Source organism: Bombina bombina, chromosome 5 (genome assembly GCF_027579735.1).
Source record: "Bombina bombina isolate aBomBom1 chromosome 5, aBomBom1.pri, whole genome shotgun sequence".
NCBI classification, from domain to species: domain Eukaryota; kingdom Metazoa; phylum Chordata; class Amphibia; order Anura; family Bombinatoridae; genus Bombina; species Bombina bombina.
Window position 1 is genome coordinate 805,476,079 of NC_069503.1, and position 21,007 is coordinate 805,497,085.

At 42.4% G+C, this 21,007-nt stretch overlaps 1 protein-coding gene across 1 annotated transcript in view; it reads left to right on the plus strand.

The window, feature by feature from the left end:
- The window catches only part of AFG3L2 (AFG3 like matrix AAA peptidase subunit 2), a 231,269-nt gene that overhangs the window by 178,448 nt on the left and 31,814 nt on the right, over nucleotides 1–21,007 (plus strand). Inside the window, exon 15 of the mRNA XM_053714902.1 lies at nucleotides 7,659–7,859. Within this exon, the coding sequence (XP_053570877.1) occupies nucleotides 7,659–7,859 (201 nt within the window). The remainder of the gene's footprint in view (nucleotides 1–7,658; nucleotides 7,860–21,007) is intronic.

Genomic DNA, 21,007 nt, shown 5'->3' on the forward strand with positions numbered 1-21,007 from the left:
GTATGCCCCAATATGCAACCACCAAACGTGAAATATCTAGAATGTCTGTCTATTTTCTGTATCATATACACATATGGGAAAAATTCTTTACCTATGTGCTTTAACTTTAACTCTAAGACAATGAGAACCCCCAGTTCTCTCTTTTTGTCCCTAATTTACTTCTGTTTGTAACTATCAAATGTAAAACTCTGTAAAAACTTTATATTCCCTGTACAATACTGACATATGTCTTTTACCTCTACCTATGTGTTTAATCAAATTGAGGACTCCAAAAAATACTAACTCTTGAACAGACTTTACTCATAATTTAAAGTTGATTTCACTTGACACCATGGATGTGACCATATTACACGTATGGTTGTTCCTTTCCGGAGCAATATGTACTTTTAGTATACTAGTTGTTAAACTAAAATTAACAACGGGACATTTCCAAAAAACTACAAGAGACAATAAGATACCTCCTTAAATGTTTAAGGGATATAACTCAAATTCCACCTTAACTGGGATCACACACCCCTTTGAACTAACCAATAAGGATGCAGGATAGCCCTATAAAGGAATACCTGCCAGCAATGAGAACACATCTTGAAAAAGCCCCAAGTGAGGGGAGAAACCGGTTGATGACTGTGTCTCATTTCCTACAAGAAGAACTACTGCTAAGCTGAACTCCTTTAAGGCTTGTGAACTTGATACAGCCGCCGAAAGGATCGCTATTGTGTTGAAAAAGCACACAGGACAACTACCAACGCCTGGCTCACTACCCCCAAGGCCTATGAATTTGAATACAGCCCTCTGAGGGAGCCCACCAGCCTACAAATTGAATATACTGCCAGATGATCTAGTACCTGCACTAAGCACCACAGAATAAGAGTGCCTTGAAGTTACTATCTACCATCATCTAAAGGATTGCTATTACCCCAGAGATCGTTTACATTCTGTTCCTCCCAAAATCAACTGGACATTTTCAGAAAGGGTGATGTAAGTGAACTACGCTAGGAGTACACACCCACCTCAGGAGGAGGTACAGGACGAACAATATTCAATTTGTGCTCCACAGATTAGCGCAAGGTACCTCACTCGCCCATTAGCTTGATCCAATGCTATTAGTATGATCATCTAGTCACGAGTGTTTTTGTTCACTATAGTGCACTTTCAGGTTAATACTGTTTTAACCCCAGATTATTACTGTTTTAACCCCTGGTTTTTACGCTGGACGTCCAGTTATTAAGTCTGTTTGTATTGCTATTTGTTTTTATTTATACTGTTTGAATATCTCTGCCATCTTTATACTTATATTTATTTGAGTATAGTTTTCTTCTATCCTCAATCACAGTATATATATATATATATATATATATATATATATAGATTTGTGGTTAATCTTTCCCCTTTCTGTATGTTTTTTCAAACTAATTTAAAGGGCCCCATTAATTACTTTTTAGTATATATGTACTGATTTTATTAACACTGATTTTTTAATCTTGATTGTATTGTAATTTTACACTATTAAATATATTTTCTTAGATATATATTAGGCTATAACCATTTATTAACTTTTATAATGATTATATTCCTGCTAAGGTAGACCCTTTTAGGTTACCCGTATATTGTATTTGTGTACTACCCTGCCTTCAGCGCCAGTATTTCCGCTTAAATTATTCTACTATCCTCCTCAGGGTTCTTAGAGAGAGACCCTTCTATACTTGGCATTAGGGTTGATATAAGCGCCAATTCTCACCTATCCTCCTTACACTATACTAGGCAACACAGCCCTCTCTGACACTGCCACCCCTGAACTGATATCCCCAACATCTTCACTTAATCTGGCAAATCTATTGGGGTGCACCAGCTCAGAACTGGCCCGTCTCTTCCGCTTACCTTTACTTCGCCCTCTGACTGTGACCCAGCTACATCCTGGAGTCTCCTCATCTGAATCCTCCCCATTCCCACTGCTGGAACCATTAACAACCAGCTCAGTCCTATCCATTTCCCTTTCAAGTGTCTGAATTTCATGTAGTGTTGCAATTCGTTCCTCCAGATCCCCAATACTAGTTTCTAAAGAGACAATATGCTCACACTTGCCACAAACATATAATCCCAGAAGCGGCTGCTCCAGTGATGCAAACATGTGTCAAGCTGTACACTGAATGAGATTCTCACACATTCTTAATAAAAGGTTTAACTTAAAAGTATAAAATATATTTCCCCTTGGTTACCCCAAAACCTTGTTTGCCTAACTACCTTGGTTAGCTAACTATAATACTTAAACAGACAATCTTACTTTAACAGAGAATCAATACAGCAAGCCTGAAAGAGCTTAGTCTTTATCTATAAAAGAATTGTCACCAGAGGGGTCTGTCGAGGGGGAAGTTATGCCGACTAACTCTCCCCACGTGTCGGACCCTTCGCCTCCCGCTCAAGGGACGCTCGCTAATATGGCGCCAAGTACATCAGGGACGCCCATAGCGATTACTTTGCAGGACATGGCTGCAATCATGAATAATACCCTGTCAGAGGTATTATCCAGATTGCCTGAATTGAGAGGCAAGCGCGATAGCTTTGGGGTTAGACTAGATACAGAGCGCGTAGATGCTGTAAGAGCCATGTCTGATACTGTGTCACAATATGCAGAACCTGAGGACGGAGAGCTTCAGTCTGTGGGTGACGTCTCTGAATCAGGGAGACCTGATTCAGAGATTTTTAATTTTAAATTTAAGCTTGAGAACCTCCGTGTATTGCTTGGGGAGGTATTAGCTGCTCTGAATGACTGTGACACAATTGCAGTGCCAGAGAAATTGTGTAGGCTGGATAAATACTATGCAGTGCCGGTGAGTACTGATGTTTTTCCAATACCTAAAAGGCTTACAGAAATTATTAGTAAGGAGTTGGATAGGCCCGGTGTGCCCTTTTCCCCACCTCCTATATTTAGAAAAATGTTTCCAATAGATGCCACTACATGGGACTTATGGCAGACAGTCCCTAAGGTGGAGGGAGCAGTTTCTACTTTAGCAAAGCGTACCACTATCCCGGTTGAGGACAGTTGTGCTTTTTCAGATCCAATGGATAAAAAATTAGAGGGTTACCTTAAGAAAATGTTTATTCAACAAGGTTTTATTTTACAGCCCCTTGCATGCATTGCGCCTGTCACTGCTGCAGCGGCGTTCTGGTTTGAGGCCCTGGAAGAGGCCATCCATACAGCTCCATTGACTGAAATTATTGACAAGCTTAGAACTCTTAAGCTAGCTAACTCATTTGTTTCTGATGCCATTGTTCATTTGACTAAACTAACGGCTAAGAATTCCGGATTCGCCATCCAGGCGCGTAGGGCGCTATGGCTCAAATCTTGGTCAGCTGATGTGACTTCAAAGTCTGTTACTCAACATTCCTTTCAAGGGGCAGACCTTATTCGGGCCTGGTTTGAAAGAAATTATTGCTGACATTACTGGAGGTAAGGGTCATACCCTTCCTCAGGACAGGGCCAAATCAAGGGCCAAACAGTCTAATTTTCGTGCCTTTCGAAATTTCAAGGCAGGTGCAGCATCAACTTCCTCTGCTTCAAAACAAGAGGGAACTTTTGCTCAATCCAAGCAGGCCTGGAAACCTAACCAGTCCTGGAACAAGGGCAAGCAGGCCAGAAAGCCTGCTGCTGCCTCTAAGACAGCATGAAGGAGCCGCCCCCTATCCGACAACGGATCTAGTAGGGGGCAGACTCTCTCTCTTCACCCAGGTGTGGGCAAGAGATGTTCAGGATCCCTGGGCGTTGGAGATCATATCTCAGGGATATCTTCTGGACTTCAAAGCTTCTCCTCCACAAGGGAGATTTCACCTTTCAAGATTATCTGCAAACCAGATAAAGAAAGAGGCATTCCTAAGCTGCGTACAAGACCTCCTTGTAATGGGAGTGATCCATCCAGTTCCGCGGACGGAACAAGGACAGGGGTTTTATTCAAATCTGTTTGTGGTTCCCAAAAAAGAGGGAACCTTCAGACCAATTTTGGATCTAAAGATCCTAAACAAATTCCTCAGAGTTCAGTCATTCAAGATGGAAACTATTCGAACCATTTTACCCATGATCCAAGAGGGTCAGTACATGACCACAGTGGACTTAAAGGATGCCTACCTTCACATTCCGATTCACAAGAATCATCATCGGTTCCTGAGGTTTGCCTTTCTAGACAGGCATTATCAATTTGTAGCTCTTCCATTCGGGTTGGCTACAGCCCCAAGAATTTTTACAAAGGTTCTGGGCTCACTTCTGGCGGTCCTAAGGCCGCGAGGCATAGCGGTGGCTCCTTACCTAGACGACATCCTGATACAGGCGTCAAGCTTTCAAATTGCCAAATCTCATACAGAGATAGTTCTGGCATTCCTGAGGTCGCATGGGTGGAAAGTGAACGAAGAAAAGAGTTCTCTATCTCCTCTCACAAGGGTTTCCTTCCTAGGGACTCTAATAGATTCTATAGAAATGAAAATTTACCTGACGGAGTCCAGGTTATCAAAACTTCTAAATGCTTGCCGTGTTCTTCACTCCATTCCGCGCCCCACGGTGGCTCAGTGCATGGAAGTAATCGGCTTAATGGTAGCGGCGATGGACATAGTGCCATTTGCGCGCCTGCATCTCAGACCGCTGCAATTATGCATGCTCAGTCAGTGGAATGGGGATTACAGAGATTTGTCCCCTCTACTAAATCTGGATCAGGAAACCAGAGATTCTCTTCTCTGGTGGTTATCTCGGGTCCATCTGTCCATGGGTATGACCTTTCGCAGACCAGATTGGACAATTGTAACAACGGATGCCAGCCTTCTAGGCTGGGGTGCAGTCTGGAACTCCCTGAAGGCTCAGGGTTCATGGACTCAGGAGGAGAAACTCCTCCCAATAAATATTCTGGAGTTAAGAGCAATATTCAATGCTTTTCTAGCTTGGCCTCAGTTAGCAACACTGAGGTTAATCAGATTTCAATCGGACAACATCACGACTGTGGCTTACATCAACCATCAAGGGGGAACCAGGAGTTCCCTAGCGATGTCAGAAGTCTCCAAGATAATTCGCTGGGCAGAGACTCACTCTTGCCACCTGTCAGCGATCCATATCCCAGGTGTAGAGAACTGGGAGGCGGATTTTCTAAGTCGTCAGACTTTTCTTCCGGGGGAGTGGGAACTCCATCCGGAGGTGTTTGCTCAATTGGTTCTCCGTTGGGGCAAACCAGAATTGGATCTCATGGCGTCTCGCCAGAACGCCAAGCTTCCTTGTTACGGATCCAGGTCCAGGGACCCAGAAGAGGCACTGATAGATGCTCTAGCAGCGCCTTGGTTCTTCAACCTGGCTTATGTGTTTACACCGTTTCCTCTGCTCCCTCGTCTGATTGCCAAAATCAAACAGGAGAGAGCATCGGTGATATTGATAGCGCCTGCGTGGCCACGCAGGACCTGGTATGCAGACCTAGTGGACATGTCATCCTTTCCACCATGGACTCTGCCTCTGAGACAAGACCTTCTAATACAAGGTCCTTTCAATCATCCGAATCTACTTTCTCTGAGACTGACTGCATGGAGATTTAACGCTTGATCCTATCAAAGCGTGGCTTCTCCGAGTCAGTAATTGATACCTTAATACAGGCAAGAAAGCCTGTCACCAGGAAAATTTACCACAAGATATGGCGTAAATATCTTCATTGGTGTGAATCCAAGAATTACTCATGGAGTAGGGTTAGGATTCCTAGGATATTGTCCTTCTCCAAGAGGGTTTGGACAAAGGATTATCAGCTAGTTCTTTAAAGGGACAGATTTCTGCTCTGTCTATTCTTTTACACAAACGTCTGGCAGAAGTTCCAGACGTTCAGGCATTTTGTCAGGCTTTAGTTAGAATTAAGCCTGTGTTTAAACCTGTTGCTCCTCCATGGAGCTTAAACTTGGTTCTTAAAGTTCTTCAAGGGGTTCCGTTTGAACCCCTTCATTCTATTGATATCAAACTTCTATCATGGAAAGTTCTTTTTCTGATGGCCATTTCCTCGGCTCGAAGAGTCTCGGAGTTATCTGCTTTACATTGGGATTCTCCTTATCTGATTTTTCATTCAGATAAAGTTGTTCTGCGTACAAAACCTGGGTTTTTACCTAAGGTGGTTTCTAACAAGAATATCAATCAAGAGATTGTTGTTCCATCATTATGTCCTAATCCTTCTTCAAAGAAGGAACGTCTTTTGCATAATCTAGACGTAGTCCGTGCCTTGACGTTTTACTTACAGGCTACTAAAGATTTTAGCCAAACATCTAACCTGTTTGTTGTTTACTCTGGACAGAGGAGAGGTCAAAAGGCCTCGGCAACCTCTCTTTCTTTTTGGCTTCGGAGTATAATCCGTTTAGCCTATGAGACTGCTGGACAGCAGCCTCCTGAAAGGATTACAGCTCATTCCACTAGAGCTGTGGCTTCCACCTGGGCCTTTAAAAATGAGGCCTCTGTTGAACAGATTTGCAAGGCTGCGACTTGGTTTTCGCTTAATAGTTTTTCAAAATTTTACAAATTTGATACTTTTGCTTCTTCGGAGGCTGTTTTTGGGAGAAAGGTTCTACAGGCAGTGGTTCCTTTCGTTTAAGTTCCTGCCTTGTCCCTCCCATCATCCGTGTACTTTAGCTTTGGTATTGGTATCCCACAAGTAATGGATGATCCATGGACTGGATACACTTAACAAGAGAAAACATAATTTATGCTTACCTGATAAATTTATTTCTCTTGTAGTGTATCCAGTCCACGGCCCGCCCTGTCCTTTTAAGGCAGGTCTAAATTTAATTAAACTTCAGTCACCACTGCACCCTATGGTTTCTCCTTCCTCGGCTTGTTTCGGTCGAATGACTGGATATGGCAGTGAGGGGAGGAGCTATATAGCAGCTCTGCTGTGGGTGATCCTCTTGCAACTTCCTGTTGGGAAGGAGAATATCCCACAAGTAATGGATGATCCGTGGACTGGATACACTACAAGAGAAATAAATTTATCAGGTAAGCATAAATTATGTTTTTGAGAACAGTGTATTTAATAAAAAGTCACGTTAAGTGGCTGATTTTATTTTTGTCTTCCACGCATGTCTACACAGATTCAGAGAAAAGTCTGGAGTGACAGTGAAAAGAGAGCCAAAGATGAAACAATTTCAGCAATTACTGTTTGTCCATACAGTTTTTAGTGATTGCTATTGGTTACATCCCATCATATTATTTTTGGAGGTTATAATACCTTAAAATTTGCTCCAAAATACGGCCAACAAAACTTTCATAGGAAAATGTCATCATGAAAAAATATTTTTACTTTATTATTTTCCTACATTGTTTTTAGGTAGTGTAATAAAGCCGTTATTTTCCTTACAGGGACATTAATTTTCATTTTTTTTTGGTGCATCTAAAAGAGGGCGTTTTTAAATTTGTATTTTTTTTTTTTCTTCAAATATGGATGATTCTGTTCTTGTGTGGTGTCTCTTTTCACCAATAGAGTTGAGATAGTTGCCTTTGTAAACCTTTAAACAATCTGTCCCTAGGGTTGAGCTGTCGGCAAACGTATTTTTCTGTTCAATATTAAGTTTTAAAGAGTTTAACTTATGACTAAAAATGTTTAAATTATGCTCTTGTATATACATTTTTATATAAAGGTTAATATATCTTTTTTTAATTTCAGGTTTCTATCATCCCCCGAGGAAAAGGTTTAGGCTACGCACAGTACTTGCCTAAAGAGCAGTATCTGTATACAAAAGAGCAGCTTATGGACAGGATGTGTATGACATTGGGAGGTCGTGTTTCAGAGCAGATTTTCTTTGGAAGAATTACAACTGGAGCTCAGGATGATTTAAAGAAAGTGACTCAGAGCGCTTATGCACAGGTTTGTCATAGCCTAAAGTAACATGAAATTTGGCTAATTACATCTAATAAATGGATTAGTATGGGCTAACATTATTGAATGTGATTTTACTAAATTAAATTTTATTCCCTTTAAGTGTAGCAATATTATGTTACCATATATACATTAATATCTTAATGCCACCTAGTATTAAAGGTAAATATGATATATTAAAATGTATTTGTATAGTGCCGCTAAAGTTACATGGTATGATAATAAAGTGCATTACACCAACAGTATCAGTCAGTAGGAAACAAATATTGATGCTTACAAACATGTTGGGGGGATGGGGGGAGCTAAAACTTGGAAGTAAATTAGTATATAGTAAGTTTATACTATGTCAGTCTTTGTATCCTTTTGCAAACAAATAGCTGAATCTTCTATTTAAATGTTTCTTTCCTATGGCATGGAGAGTCCATAACTTCATTCCAATTACTAGTGGGATATTCAACTCCTGGCCAGCAGGAAGAGGCAAAGAGCACCCCAGCAAAGCTGTTAAGTGTCACTTCCCTTGCCCATAACCCCCAGTCATTCTCTTTTGCCCTGATCACAGGAGGATGGCGAAGATGTTGTTTGAAGATATTTAATCCTTTAATGGGTACTTTTCCCTGCAAGCAAGGATTGGGGTCTAGCTGTGTCCACATCAATCTCTTTAGTAAGAGTAGTGGTGGCTTTTAGCAGTTAGAAGGCGGCGAGGTAGTCTTTCCTTTACTTCTAACACTTTTGCTACCCCTTTGGAGAAAGTCAGGGTTGGTTTCTCTGTTCTTTCTTTTCCTACAGGTCCCTGACAGGGAGTGGAGTGCCTGTCACACTTAAGTAGCTGTTACCTTCCCTGCAGCTGGATCCACAGGTAAGTGCATTTGCCTTCTAGGTACTGAAGGACAACACTTTAGAGGTTAACCCTCAAGTGGATCTATTTTGGGACATAACTATACTTTTTTGATTAAGGGTACATTTATGGGCAGTTTTTACTGGCACTTGTATATTTTTTTCTGAAACTTAAGGGGTTAATGAAGAGCTAAGCTTGGAGTTTTCCTTTATTTCACACTGGCTGAAGGGTTGTTAAGGGGATTTAACATTTTCCCCTTATTTATGAAGTCCGGATACGGGTTACAAATACTTTTTACTTTTGTTTTGAGCCATTAAAAAAACGGGCACTTGTAATTCCTGTGGCGCGGTTTCTTTTCTCGGCCCGCTCACATGACTCTCCTCTCTTCAGTGTTATTGTAGAGAGCAGAGCTTAGTGAGTCTTGGAGCATCAGCTTGGCGGCTAAGTTTGGCGATCTGATCATCAGCCAGGAGGAGAGGAACTCTGATTTCATCTGGAGAGTCTCACTTCCTCTTGCTAGTGGTATTTTCAATTCCTGACATGGTAGGAGCCTCAGACAGTCTGAGGTTGTTTTTAAGTGTGATAAATTCCTTTTGCCCTAAGTCTAATAAACTTTTTACTATCTAAATAAAGTTATTTTATGTGATTTTCATAACGTTCTGGTTGGTATAGTCTTGGCTTGAAAATAGTGGAATTAAAGTATATATAAAAAGAAAAATCTTAAAAAAAAAAAAGTCTTATTTCATTTAATTTCTTCCCTTTACCTGTCTCTTTGTAGTAGTTTTCCCAATTCCTTCAGATGGACTTACATCACTGTTTGTCTTCCTCCCCTCCATCATATTCTTCTTTTTAATATTAGATATTAATTATTTTTTCTTTCTAATTTTCCCATGCACAAAGCCATTCCACCTGAATTCTAGTAATTGTCAACCAGCAGATCAGTCATATCCCACCAGTATTATATTAATTGCCACTAACATCAGTCGTGGTTAGCTCACATCCATATTGAGAGCTTTCTGATATAAACTTAATTGATGACTCAAATGTCTGTCCATGATCATAAGTAGTTTTGAATAATTCCTAACTGGGGAGGTAACTTTGAAGATTTGTGGTCCTTTTAAACACAATTTTTTTTTCCCACTTTCTGCCTCTCTGTATATATACACACACACATTATAGAGGTTTGTACCTTTTTAAAAAAAATCATGTTAGTGGTCTCTGAGGTCCGAAAGGTTGGCGACCCCTGCTATAGAGGATAGTTGTTCTTTCAAGAATTCCATGGATAACAGGCTTTCTTAAAAAAGATGTACATTCATCAGGGATTATAGTGGCAGCCTGCTGCAAGTATTGCTACTGTTGTGGGAGCAGCATCTTATTGGTGTGATGCTTTGTCTGAGCTAATTTCAGAAGAGACTTCTATAGAGGAGATCCAAGATAGGATCAAGGCTCTTAAACTGGCCAATACTTTTATCTGTGATGCCAATATGCAAGTGATTAGGCTGGGAGCCAAAATGTCTAGCTTTGCGGTTCTAGCTCACAGAGCTTTGTGGTTAAAATCTTGGTCGGCTGATGTAACTTCCAAGTCCAAGCTTTTGTCATTGCCTTATAAGAGTTAGACTTTTTTCTGTCCTGGTCTGGTGGAGATCATTTCAGAAATTACGGGTGGAAAGGGATCTTTCCTACCTCAGGACAAGAACAATAGACCTAAGTGTCACCAGAATTCAAATTTTTGTTCCTTTCGTAATTTCAAAGGACAGAAGTCTTCCTCCTCCTCTTCAAAGCCGGAGCAATCCAAGACTTCATGGAGTTCCAGCCAGTGGAATAAGGCGAAGCAGCCAAGAAGCCTTCCACTGATTCAAAATCAGCATGAAGGGATTGCCCCCGGTCCGATTCTGGATCAGGTAGGGGGCAGACTTTCTTTCATCAAGCTTGGATACGAGATGTTCCGGATCCCTGGGCAGTGGAAATAGTATCCCAGGGTTACAGAAAAGGCTTCAAGACTTGTCCTCACAGAGGCAGATTCATCCTCTAAAGATTATCTGCAGAACAGGTAAAGAGAGAGCCCTTCTTAAACTGCGTAAAGGACCTATCTTCCCTGGGAGTGATTGTTACAGTTCCCGTAAGGGAACGGGGTTTAGGTTTCTATTCAAATCTTTTTGTGGCTCCCAAAAAGGAGGGAACTTTCCGTCCCATGTTAGACCTAAAGTGTTTAAAGAAGTTCCTCAGGGTTCCGTCCTTCAAAATGGAAACCATTCATTCCATTCTTCCCTTGGTCCAAGAGGGTCAGTTTATGGCGACCATAGACCTGAAGGACAAGTATCTTCATGTTCCCTTTCACAGGGATCATCACCCGTTTCTGAGGTTTGTCTTTTTGGACAAGCATTTCCAGTTTGTTGCACTTCCGTTTGGCCTTGCCATGGCTCCCAGTATATTCACAAAGGTTCTGGGAGCTCTTTTGGCAGTGGTCAGATCTCAGGGAATTGCGGTGGCGCCTTGCCTAGACAACATCTTGGTTCAGGCATCATCTTTTCAACTAGCAAAATCTCATACAGAGATGTTGGATTTTCTTTCTTCCCACGACTGGAAAGTGAATCTGGAAAAGAGCTACTCTGTTCCAGCTACAAGCGTGTGTTTCTTAGGGACAATCATAGATTTCCTGTCCATTAAGATTTTTCTGACGGTTGTCAGAAAATCCAAACTTCTAGCTTTTGTGCCTTTCTCTCCGGTCTGATATTCGGGCATCTGTAGCGCAATGCATGGAGGTGATTGGTTTGATAGTGGCTTCCATGGACATCATTCCTTTTGATTGATTCTATCTGAGACCTCTGCAACTATGCATGCTTAATCAATGGAACGAAGACCATTTAGATTTATTGCAGGGGATAGATCTGGATCCCCTCACAAGAGACTCTTGTTGTGGTGGATTTTACAGGACCATCTGTCTCGGGGCACTTGCTTCCTGAGACCTTCCTGGGTGATTGTGACCACGGACGCCATCCTGTTGGGCTGGGGAGCCATTTGGGGCTCTCTAAAAGCTCAGGGCCTGTGGACTTGGGAGGAGTCTTCTTCTCTTTCCATAAACATCTTCAATGCCTTGACAGCTTGGCCTCAATTATCTGAGTCCGAGGTGATATTGTCCGATTTATCAGATTCCAATTGGACAATATCACCTTGGTGGCTTACAACAACCATCAGGGGGAACTCTTAATTCCTTAGCAATGAAGGAGGTGACTCGCATTCTGCAGTTGGCGGAAGCTCACAATTGTCTCCTATCTGCCATCCACATTCCAGGGGTGGACAACTGGGATGAGGATTTTCTGAGCAGACAGATTTTTCATCCCGGGGAGTGGGCTCTCCATCTTGAGGTGTTCTCAAAGATAACCCTCAGGTGGGGGATTCCAGAGTTGGATCTGATGGCGTCTCATCAAAACGCCAAGCTTCCAAAGTACAACTTAAGGTCAAGAGATCCTCAGGCTGTTCTGATAGGCGCTCTGGCTGTTCCTTAGAACTTTAATCTGGCGTACCTGTTTACTCTGTTTGCTCTCCTTCCACGAGTCATTGCTCGTATCAAACAGAAGAGAGCATCTGTGATTTTAATAGCTTCTGCATGGCCTCGCAGGATCTTGTGGATCTAGTAAAGATGTCATCTCTTCCACCTTGGAGGTTACCTCTGAGGAAGGACCTTCTACTTCAGGGTTTCTTCCTCCATCCAAATGTAGATTCTGTAAAGCTGACTGCTTGGAGATTGAACTCCTAGTTTTTGCTAGGCGTGACTTCTCTGAGACGGTCATTGATACCATCCTCCAGGCTCGTAAACCTGTTACTTGCAAGATTTACCATAAAGTATGGCGCAAATACCTTTTATTGGTATGATCTGAAGGCTTTCTCTTGGAGCAGAGTAAGGATACCCAGAATTGTCTTTTCTTCAGGAGGGCCTGGAGACGGGTTTGTCAGTCAGTCAGTACTCTGAAGGGCCAGATTTTGGAACTGTCTATTCTTTTGCACAAATGCCTGGCAGATTTGCCAGATGTCCAAGCTTTTGTTCAGCCTCTGGTCAGAATCAGGCCTGTGTTTAAACCTGTTGCTCCTCCTTGGAGCCTTAACCTTGTTAAAGTTTTGCAACAGGCTCCGTTTGAGCCAATGTATTTTGTTGATATGAAATTGTTATCTTGGAAGGTTTTGTTTCTTCTTTTTATTTCTTCTGCTCGCAGGGTTTCTGGGTTTTTGGCTCTGCAGTGTGATTCCCCTTATCTTATTTTTCATGCAGATAAGGCGGTTATTCGTACTAAGCTGGGATTTCTTCCTAAGGTAGTGTTGGATCGAAATATTAATCAGGAAATAGTTTTTTCTTCTTTTTGTCCCAATCCTCCTTCCCAGATGGAAAGTCTTTTGCATAACTTGGATGTTGTGCATGCTCTTAAAGCAACTAAAGATTTTGGCTGTCTACTGCCCTGTTCGTTTTCTTCTCTGGTAAGCGTAAAGGTCACAAGGCCAATTCTACTACCCTTTCTCTCTGGTTGAGAAGTGTTATCTGGTTGACTTATGAGACTGCTGGACAGCAACCTAGAGCTGTCTCCTCTTCCTGGGCTTTCAAAAATGAAGCCTCTATGGAGCAAATTTGTAAGGCGGCAACATGGTCCTCTTTGCATACCTTTTTTTTCCAAATTCTACAAATTTGATACTTTTGCCTCAGCTGAGGCTTCCTTTGGGAGAAAAGTTTTGCCTTCCGTTTAGGTCCGCCTGCCTTGTTATCCCTTCCTTTTCATTCTGTGTCCTCTAGCTTGGGTATTGGGGTATTGGGTATCCCACTTGTAATTGGAATTAAATCGTGAACTCTCCATGCCAAAATTTATGCTTACCTGATAAATTTTTCTTTCCGGGCATGGAGAGTCCACGACCCCGCCCTTATTTAAATTTAAGAAGCCAGTTTTTTTGTGTTAACCTCAGGCATCTCTATATCCTTGTGTTATCTTCATTTCTGTTTCCCTTCGGGTGAATGACTGGGGGTTATGATTAAGGGAAGTGACACTTAACAACTTTGCTGGGGTGCTGTTTGCCGCCTCCTGCTGGCCAGGAGTTGAATATCCCACTAGTAATTGGAATGACGTGAACTCTCCATGTCCGGAAAGAAAGAAATTCATCAGGTAAGCATTCATTTTGTTTTCTTAATAGCAAATGTATAAAAAGTCACTCAGGGCTTAGATTTAATCAGAGGAGAGCATTGTCTATTCAAAAACTTTCTTTTTTTTTCTTTTTTTTTTTTAACAGTTTTATTGCGTTTAAAATAGAGTTACAAGAGGGTGGAGACGCAGCTCCAAGGCGTACAATGCAATAATAACTGTGGGTTTTATAATAAACAATATATAGTGTCATAGGAGGAAATTAGGATAAAGTAACTGGGGGGGAAAAGGGGAGGGAGAGGGGGGGTGTGGTCCCAGTCCGTCCGTGCCTCCAGCGCTCATACCCAGTCAGTAAAGTGTTTTGAAGCTCCCATAGCCGGGGACAATTAGCCTTTGTCTGTATTTCTGTTTAGGGTCTGTGCTTTACATAATAGGTCCAGAGTTGTGTGAACTCCGCGTAGGAGTTCATTTTATCGTACTTGAGGTGGTAGTATTCCTCTAGTTCTATAATTTCAGTGACCTTTTGGATCCACATGTCTGTAGTGGGGGTGTCCCTACTTCTCCAGTTTTTAGCTATTAGGATTTTAATTCCATTAATCATAATGTTTAAAAGACGGGCATATGGTTTATATTTAATCGTTGGGAAAGGTTTGTGCAGTAACCACATCAGAGGGTCTAGGGGCAATTGGGCTTCCAGTATAATTTCTTTCTCTGAGATCACGGTTCTCCAGAAGTTCTGGATGGCATTGCACCACCACCACATATGGGCTGTGTCGCTATTTACATGGCCGCAGCGCCAGCACCTGTTACTTCGGGTGCGGAATAGGCGGTGCAGCTTCCTTGGAGTGAGGTACCACCTATGCAGTAGCTTGAAATTAATCTCTAAGATAGAGGACGAGATTGAGGATCTCATTGTGGCTCGGAAGATCTGTGTGCTTGTTTGGGGCAGGATAATGACCCCTAGGTCCCTCTCCCAGCTTTCTAAGAATGATGGTACGTGGCCGTCTATTCAAAAACTTTCTAACAAGTTTCTATACGTAAGTAAAGGCTTTTGACAAGCCTATGTAAACACAGCCAGCAGAAGAAATTATGCTGCTAGTGTAGTGTAGAGGAGTTAAAGGGACAGTCTCCACCAGAATTTTTATTGTTTTAAAAGATAGGTAATCCCTTTATTACCCATTCCCCAGTTTTGCATAACCAACACAGTTATATTAATATACTTTTAACCTCTGTAATTACCTTGTATCTAAGCCTCCTCAAACTGTCCCTTTATTTCAGTTCTTTTGACAGACTTGCAGTTTAGCCAATCCGTGCCTGCTCCCAGATAACTTCATGTGCATGAGCACAGTGTTATCTATATGAAATACACGAACTAACACCCTCTAGAGGTGAAAAAGTGTTAAAATGCATTCTGAAAAGAGGTGGCCTTCAAGGTCTAAGAAATTAGCATATGAACCTCCTAGGTTAAGCTTTCAACTAAGAATCCCAAGAGAACGAAGCAAAATTGGTGATAAAAGTAAATTGGAAAATTGTTTAATATTACATGCTCTATCTGAATCATGAAAGTTTTTTTTTTTGGCCTAGACTGTCCCTTTAAGTAATGTTAATTTCTCTTGTAAAGGTGTATCCAGTCCACGGGTTCATCCATTACTTGTGGGATATTCTCCTTCCCAACAGGAAGCTGCAAGAGGACACCCACAGCAGAGCTGTCTATATAGCTCCTCCCCTAACTGCCACCCCCAGTCATTCTCTTGCAGCTCTCGACAAGAAAGGAAGTATCAAGAGAGATGTGGTGACTTAGTGTAGTTTTTACCTTCAATCAAAAGTTTGTTATTTTTAAACGGTACCTGCGTTGTACTGTTTTACTCTCAGGCAGAAATTGGAAGAAGACTTCTGCCTGGAGGTTTGATGATCTTAGCGGTTTGTAACTAAGGTCCATTACTGTTCTCACACATAACTGAAGAGTATGGAAAGAAAACTTCAGTTGGGGGGACGGTCTGCAGATTACCTGCTTTGAGGTATTTTCAGTATATTTTTTTCTAGATAGATAAGGTCTAGAAAATGATGACAGTGCCTGGTATATTTAAGGTAAGCCTGATACAGTGATTTAACAACAACTGGGATAATGCTTGCAAAAAGGGATAATATTCATATTAATTCTTATATTACTTAGTGTAAAAACGTTTGCATGATTTATAAAAATAAAAACGTTTTTTCTGAGGGTGATAAATCTTTATTTGGGGCCTAGTTTCCACATGGCTTGTTGGATTACTCCTAGGAGTACTTTTGTAAGGCCCTCTGACTTTGAGTACATGGTGGGAGGGGCCTATTTTCGTTTTTAGTCTGTGACATCCAGCTTCCCTGAAGGAGTCCTCTGGCTTATAGGACCTCTATAGAGGGTTTTGTTCCTGCAAAAATCGTTTTTAAGGGCCAGGTAGGAGCTACAGCAGAGCTGTGGCAGTGTGTTTGACTGTTTGTTAACAGGTTTAATGTTTTTCTAATTCGTTTTTGGGCCTGAGGGGTTAATCATCCATTTGCAAGTGGGTGCAATGCTGTTTTAGTCCCTTATACACACTGTAAAAATTTCGTAGCGTTTACTACTTTTTTTCACTGTTTTGCAGTTTATGTGGTAGTTTTTTTCTCTTAAAGGCACAGTACCGTTTTTTATTATTGCTTTTTTCACATTTATTAAAGTGTTTCCCAAGCTTGCTGGTCTCATTACTAGTCTATTAAACTGACATAGAGGAAACTCCTTGTTCATTATGTTTAGAAGCCATTGTGGAACCCCCTCTTAGAATGTGTACCAAATGCACTGACCTTTCTATAAGTTTGAAAGATTTATCACCTGAGGTTTCTGAGACTGACAAAAGGGAGGTTATGCCAGCTAGCTCTCCCCACGTGTCAGAACCTATAACTCCCGCTCAAGGGACGCCAAGTACATCTAGCGCGTCCAATGCGTTTACTTTACAAGACATGGCGGCAGTTATGAATCATACCCTCACAGAGGTATTGTCCAAACTGTCAGGGTTACAAGGAAAGCGAGACAGCTCTGGGGCTAGAACAAATACAGAGCTTTCTGACACTTTAGTAGCTATGTCTGATATACCCTCACAATGTACAGAAGCCGAAGCAGGAGAGCTTCTATCTGTGGGTGACATTTCTGATTCAGGGAAGGCGTTACTTCAGTCTGACTCTGAAATGACAGCATTTAAATTTAAGCTTGAACACCTCCGCGTGTTGCTCAGGGAGGTTTTAGCGACTCTGGATGACTGTGACACCATTGTAGTCCCAGAGAAATTGTGTAAAATGGACAAATACTTTGCAGTGCCTGTTTACACTGATGTTTTTCCAATCCCTAAGAGGTTTTCAGAAATTATTATTAAGGAATGGGATAGACCAGGTGTGCCGTTCTCTCCCCCTCCTGCTTTTAAGAAAATGTTTCCTATAGATGCCGCTACACGGGACTTGTGGCAGACGGTCCCTAAGGTGGAGGGAGCAGTCTCTACCCTAGCTAAGCGTACAACTATTCCTGTCGAGGACAGTTGTGCTTTCCTAGATCCTATGGATAAGAAATTAGAGGGTTTCCTTAAGAAAATCTTTATACAACAAGGTTTTATTTTCCAGCCTCTTGCATGCATTGCCCCAGTCACTGCTGCAGCGGCTTTCTGGTTCGAGTCTCTGGAGGAGGCTTTACAGGTAGAGACCCCGTTGGATGATATCCTTGACAGGCTTAAAGCTCTTAAGTTAGCCAATTCATTTATTTCTGACGCCGTTTTTCATTTAACCAAGCTAACGGCCAAAAATTCAGGTTTTGCCATTCAGGCACGTAGGGCGCTATGGCTTAAATCCTGGTCAGCTGATGTCACTTCAAAGTCTAAACTTCTCAAGATCCCCTTCAAAGGGCAGACCCTATTTGGGCCTGGATTGAAGGAGATCATTTCTGATATTACTGGAGGAAAAGGCCACGCCCTTCCCCAGGATAGGTCCAACAAGTTAAGGACCAAACAGACTAATTTTCGTTCCTTTTGAAACTTCAAGAGTGGCGCAGCTTCATCTTCCTCTTCTACAAAACAAGAGGGAAATTTTGCCCAGTCCAAGCCAGTCTGGAGACCTAACCAGGCTTGGAACAAGGGGAAACAGGACAAAAAGCCAGCTGCTGCCTCTAAAACAGCATGAAGGAATAGCCCCCGATCCGGGACCGGATCTAGTGGGGGGGCAGACTTTCTCTCTTCGCCCAGGCTTGGGCAAGAGATGTCCAGGATCCCTGGGCTCTGGAGATTGTTTCCCAGGGATATCTTCTGGATTTCAAAGCCTCATCTCCAAAGGGGAGATTTAATCTCTCACAATTACCTGCAAACCAGATAAAGAGAGAGGCATTCTTACATTGCGTTCAAGACCTACTAGTTATGGGAGTGATCCACCCAGTTCCAAAGGAGGAACAGGGGCAGGGCTTCTATTCAAATCTGTTTATAGTTCCCAAGAAAGAGGGAACTTTCAGACCAATCTTGGATCTCAAGATCCTAAACAAATTTCTCAGGGTCCCATCCTTCAAGATGGAGACTATTCGAACCATCTTACCTATGATCCAGGAGGGTCAATATATGACTACCGTGGATTTAAAGGATGCTTATCTACATATTCCGATACACAGGGATCATCATCAGTTAATCAGGTTCGCCTTCCTAGACAGGCATTACCAGTTTGTGGCTCTTCCCTTCGGGTTAGCCATGGCACCAAGAATCTTTGCGAAGGTTCTAGGGTCCCTTCTGGCGGTTCTAAGACCGCGGGGTATAGCAGTAGCCCCTTACCTAGACGACATCCTGATACAGGCGTCAACTTTTCAAATCGCCAGGTCCCATACGGACATTGTTGTGGCATTCCTAAGGTCTCACGGGTGGAAGGTGAATGAAGGAAAGACTTCTCTCTCACCTCTCACAAGAGTTTCCTTCCTAGGAACTCTGATAGATTCAGTAGAAATGTCGATTTATCTGACAGAGGTCAGATTGTCAAAACTTCTAACTTCCTGCCGTGCTCTTTATTCAATTTCTCGTCCGTCAGTGGCTCAGTGTATGGAGGTAATCGGATTAATGGTAGCGGCAATGGACATAGTTCCGTTTGCCTGCCTACATCTCAGACCACTGCAACTTTTACATGCTCAATCAGTGGAATGGGGATTACACAGATTTGTCCCCTCTACTAAATCTGGATGAAGAGACCAGGGATTCTCTTCTCTTGTGGCTATCTCGGGTCTATCTGTCCAAGGGAATGAGTTTCCGCAGGCCAGAATGGACTATAGTAACGACAGATGCCAGTCTTCTGGGCTGGGGTGCAGTCTGGAACTCCCTGAAGGCTCAGGGTTCGTGGACTCAGGAGGAGGCCCTCCTTCCGATAAACATTCTGGAACTAAGAGCGATATTCAATGCTCTTCAGGCTTGGCCTCAGCTAGCTGCGGTCAGGTTCATCAGATTTCAGTCGGACAACATCACAACTGTAACCTATATCAACCATCAGGCGGGAACAAGGAGCCCTCTGGCAATGTTGGAGGTTTCAAAGATAATTCTATGGGCAGAGGTTCACTCTTGCCATTTCTCAGCTATCCATATCCCAGGAGTAGAGAACTGGGAGGCAGATTTTCTGAGTCGGCAGACTTTTCATCCGGGGGAGTGGGAGCTCCATCCGGAGGTATTTGCCCATTTGATCCAACTTTGGGGCAAACCAGAACTGGATCTCATGGCGTCTCGTCAGAACGCCAAGCTTCCTTGTTACGGGTCCAGGTCCAGGGATCCCAAGGCAGCGCTGATAGATGCTCTAGCAGCGCCCTGGTCCTTCAGCCTGGCTTATGTGTTTCCACCGTTTCCTCTGCTCCCTCGTCTAATTGCCAAGATCAAGCAGGAGAGAGCTTCTGTGATCTTGATAGCCCCTGCGTGGCCAAGTAGGACTTGGCATGCAGATCTTATGGACATGTCATCCTTTCCATCATGGACTCTGCCGCTAAGGCAGGACCTTCTACTTCAAGGTCCCTTCAAACATCCAAATCTAATTTCTCTACGTCTGACTGCTTGGAGATTGTACGCTTGATTCTATCAAAGCGTGGTTTTTCCGAATCGGTCATTGATACCTTAATTCAGGCTCGAAAGCCTGTCACCAGGAAAATCATAAGATATGGTGTAAATATCCTCATTGGTGTTACTCATGGAGTAAGGTCAGGATTCCTAGGATATTATCTTTTCTCCAAGAAGGATTGGAGAAGGGTTTGTCAGCTAGTTCCTTAAAGGGACAGATTTCTGCTCTGTCTATTCTTTTGCACAAAAGTCTGGCTGAGGTTCCAGACGTTCAGGCGTTTTGTCAGGCTTTAGTTAGGATCAAGCCTGTGTTTAAACCTGTTGCTCCGCCATGGAGTTTAAATTTAGTTCTTAAAGTTCTTCAAGGGGTTCCGTTTTTTAACCTTTGCATTCCATAGATATTAGCTTTTATCTTGGAAAGTTCTGTTTTTAGTAGCTATCTCCTCAGCTCGAAGAGTTTCGGAGTTATCTGCTTTACAATGTGATTCCCCTTATCTGATTTTCCATGCAGATAAGGTAGTGTTACGTACCAAACCTGGGTTTCTTCCTAAGGTGGTATCTAATAAGAATATCAATCAGGAGATTGTTGTTCCTTCTCTATGTCCTAATCCTTCTTCAAAGAAGGAACGTCTATTACACAATCTTGATGTGGTTCGTGCTTTAAAGTTTTATTTACAAGCTACCAAGGATTTTCGTCAAACATCTGCTTTGTTTGTTGTCTACTCTGGACAGAGGAGAGGCCAAAAGGCTTCGGCAACTTCTCTTTCTTTTTGGCTAAGAAGTGTGATACGCTTAGCTTATGAGACTGCTGGCCAGCAGCCTCCTGAAAGAATTACAGCTCATTCTACTAGAGCAGTAGCTTCCACATGGGCTTTTAAACATGAGGCCTCTGTTGAACAGATTTGTAAGGCAGCGACTTGGTCTTCGCTTCATACCTTTTCTAAATTCTATAAATTTGATACTTTTACTTCTTCGGAGGCTATTTTTGTGAGAAATGTCTTAATGGCAGTGGTGTCTTCCGTTTAAGTTCCTGCCTTGTCCCTCCCTTCATCCGTGTCCTAAAGCTTTGGGATTGGTTTCCCACAAGTAATGGATGAACCCGTGGACTGGATACACCTT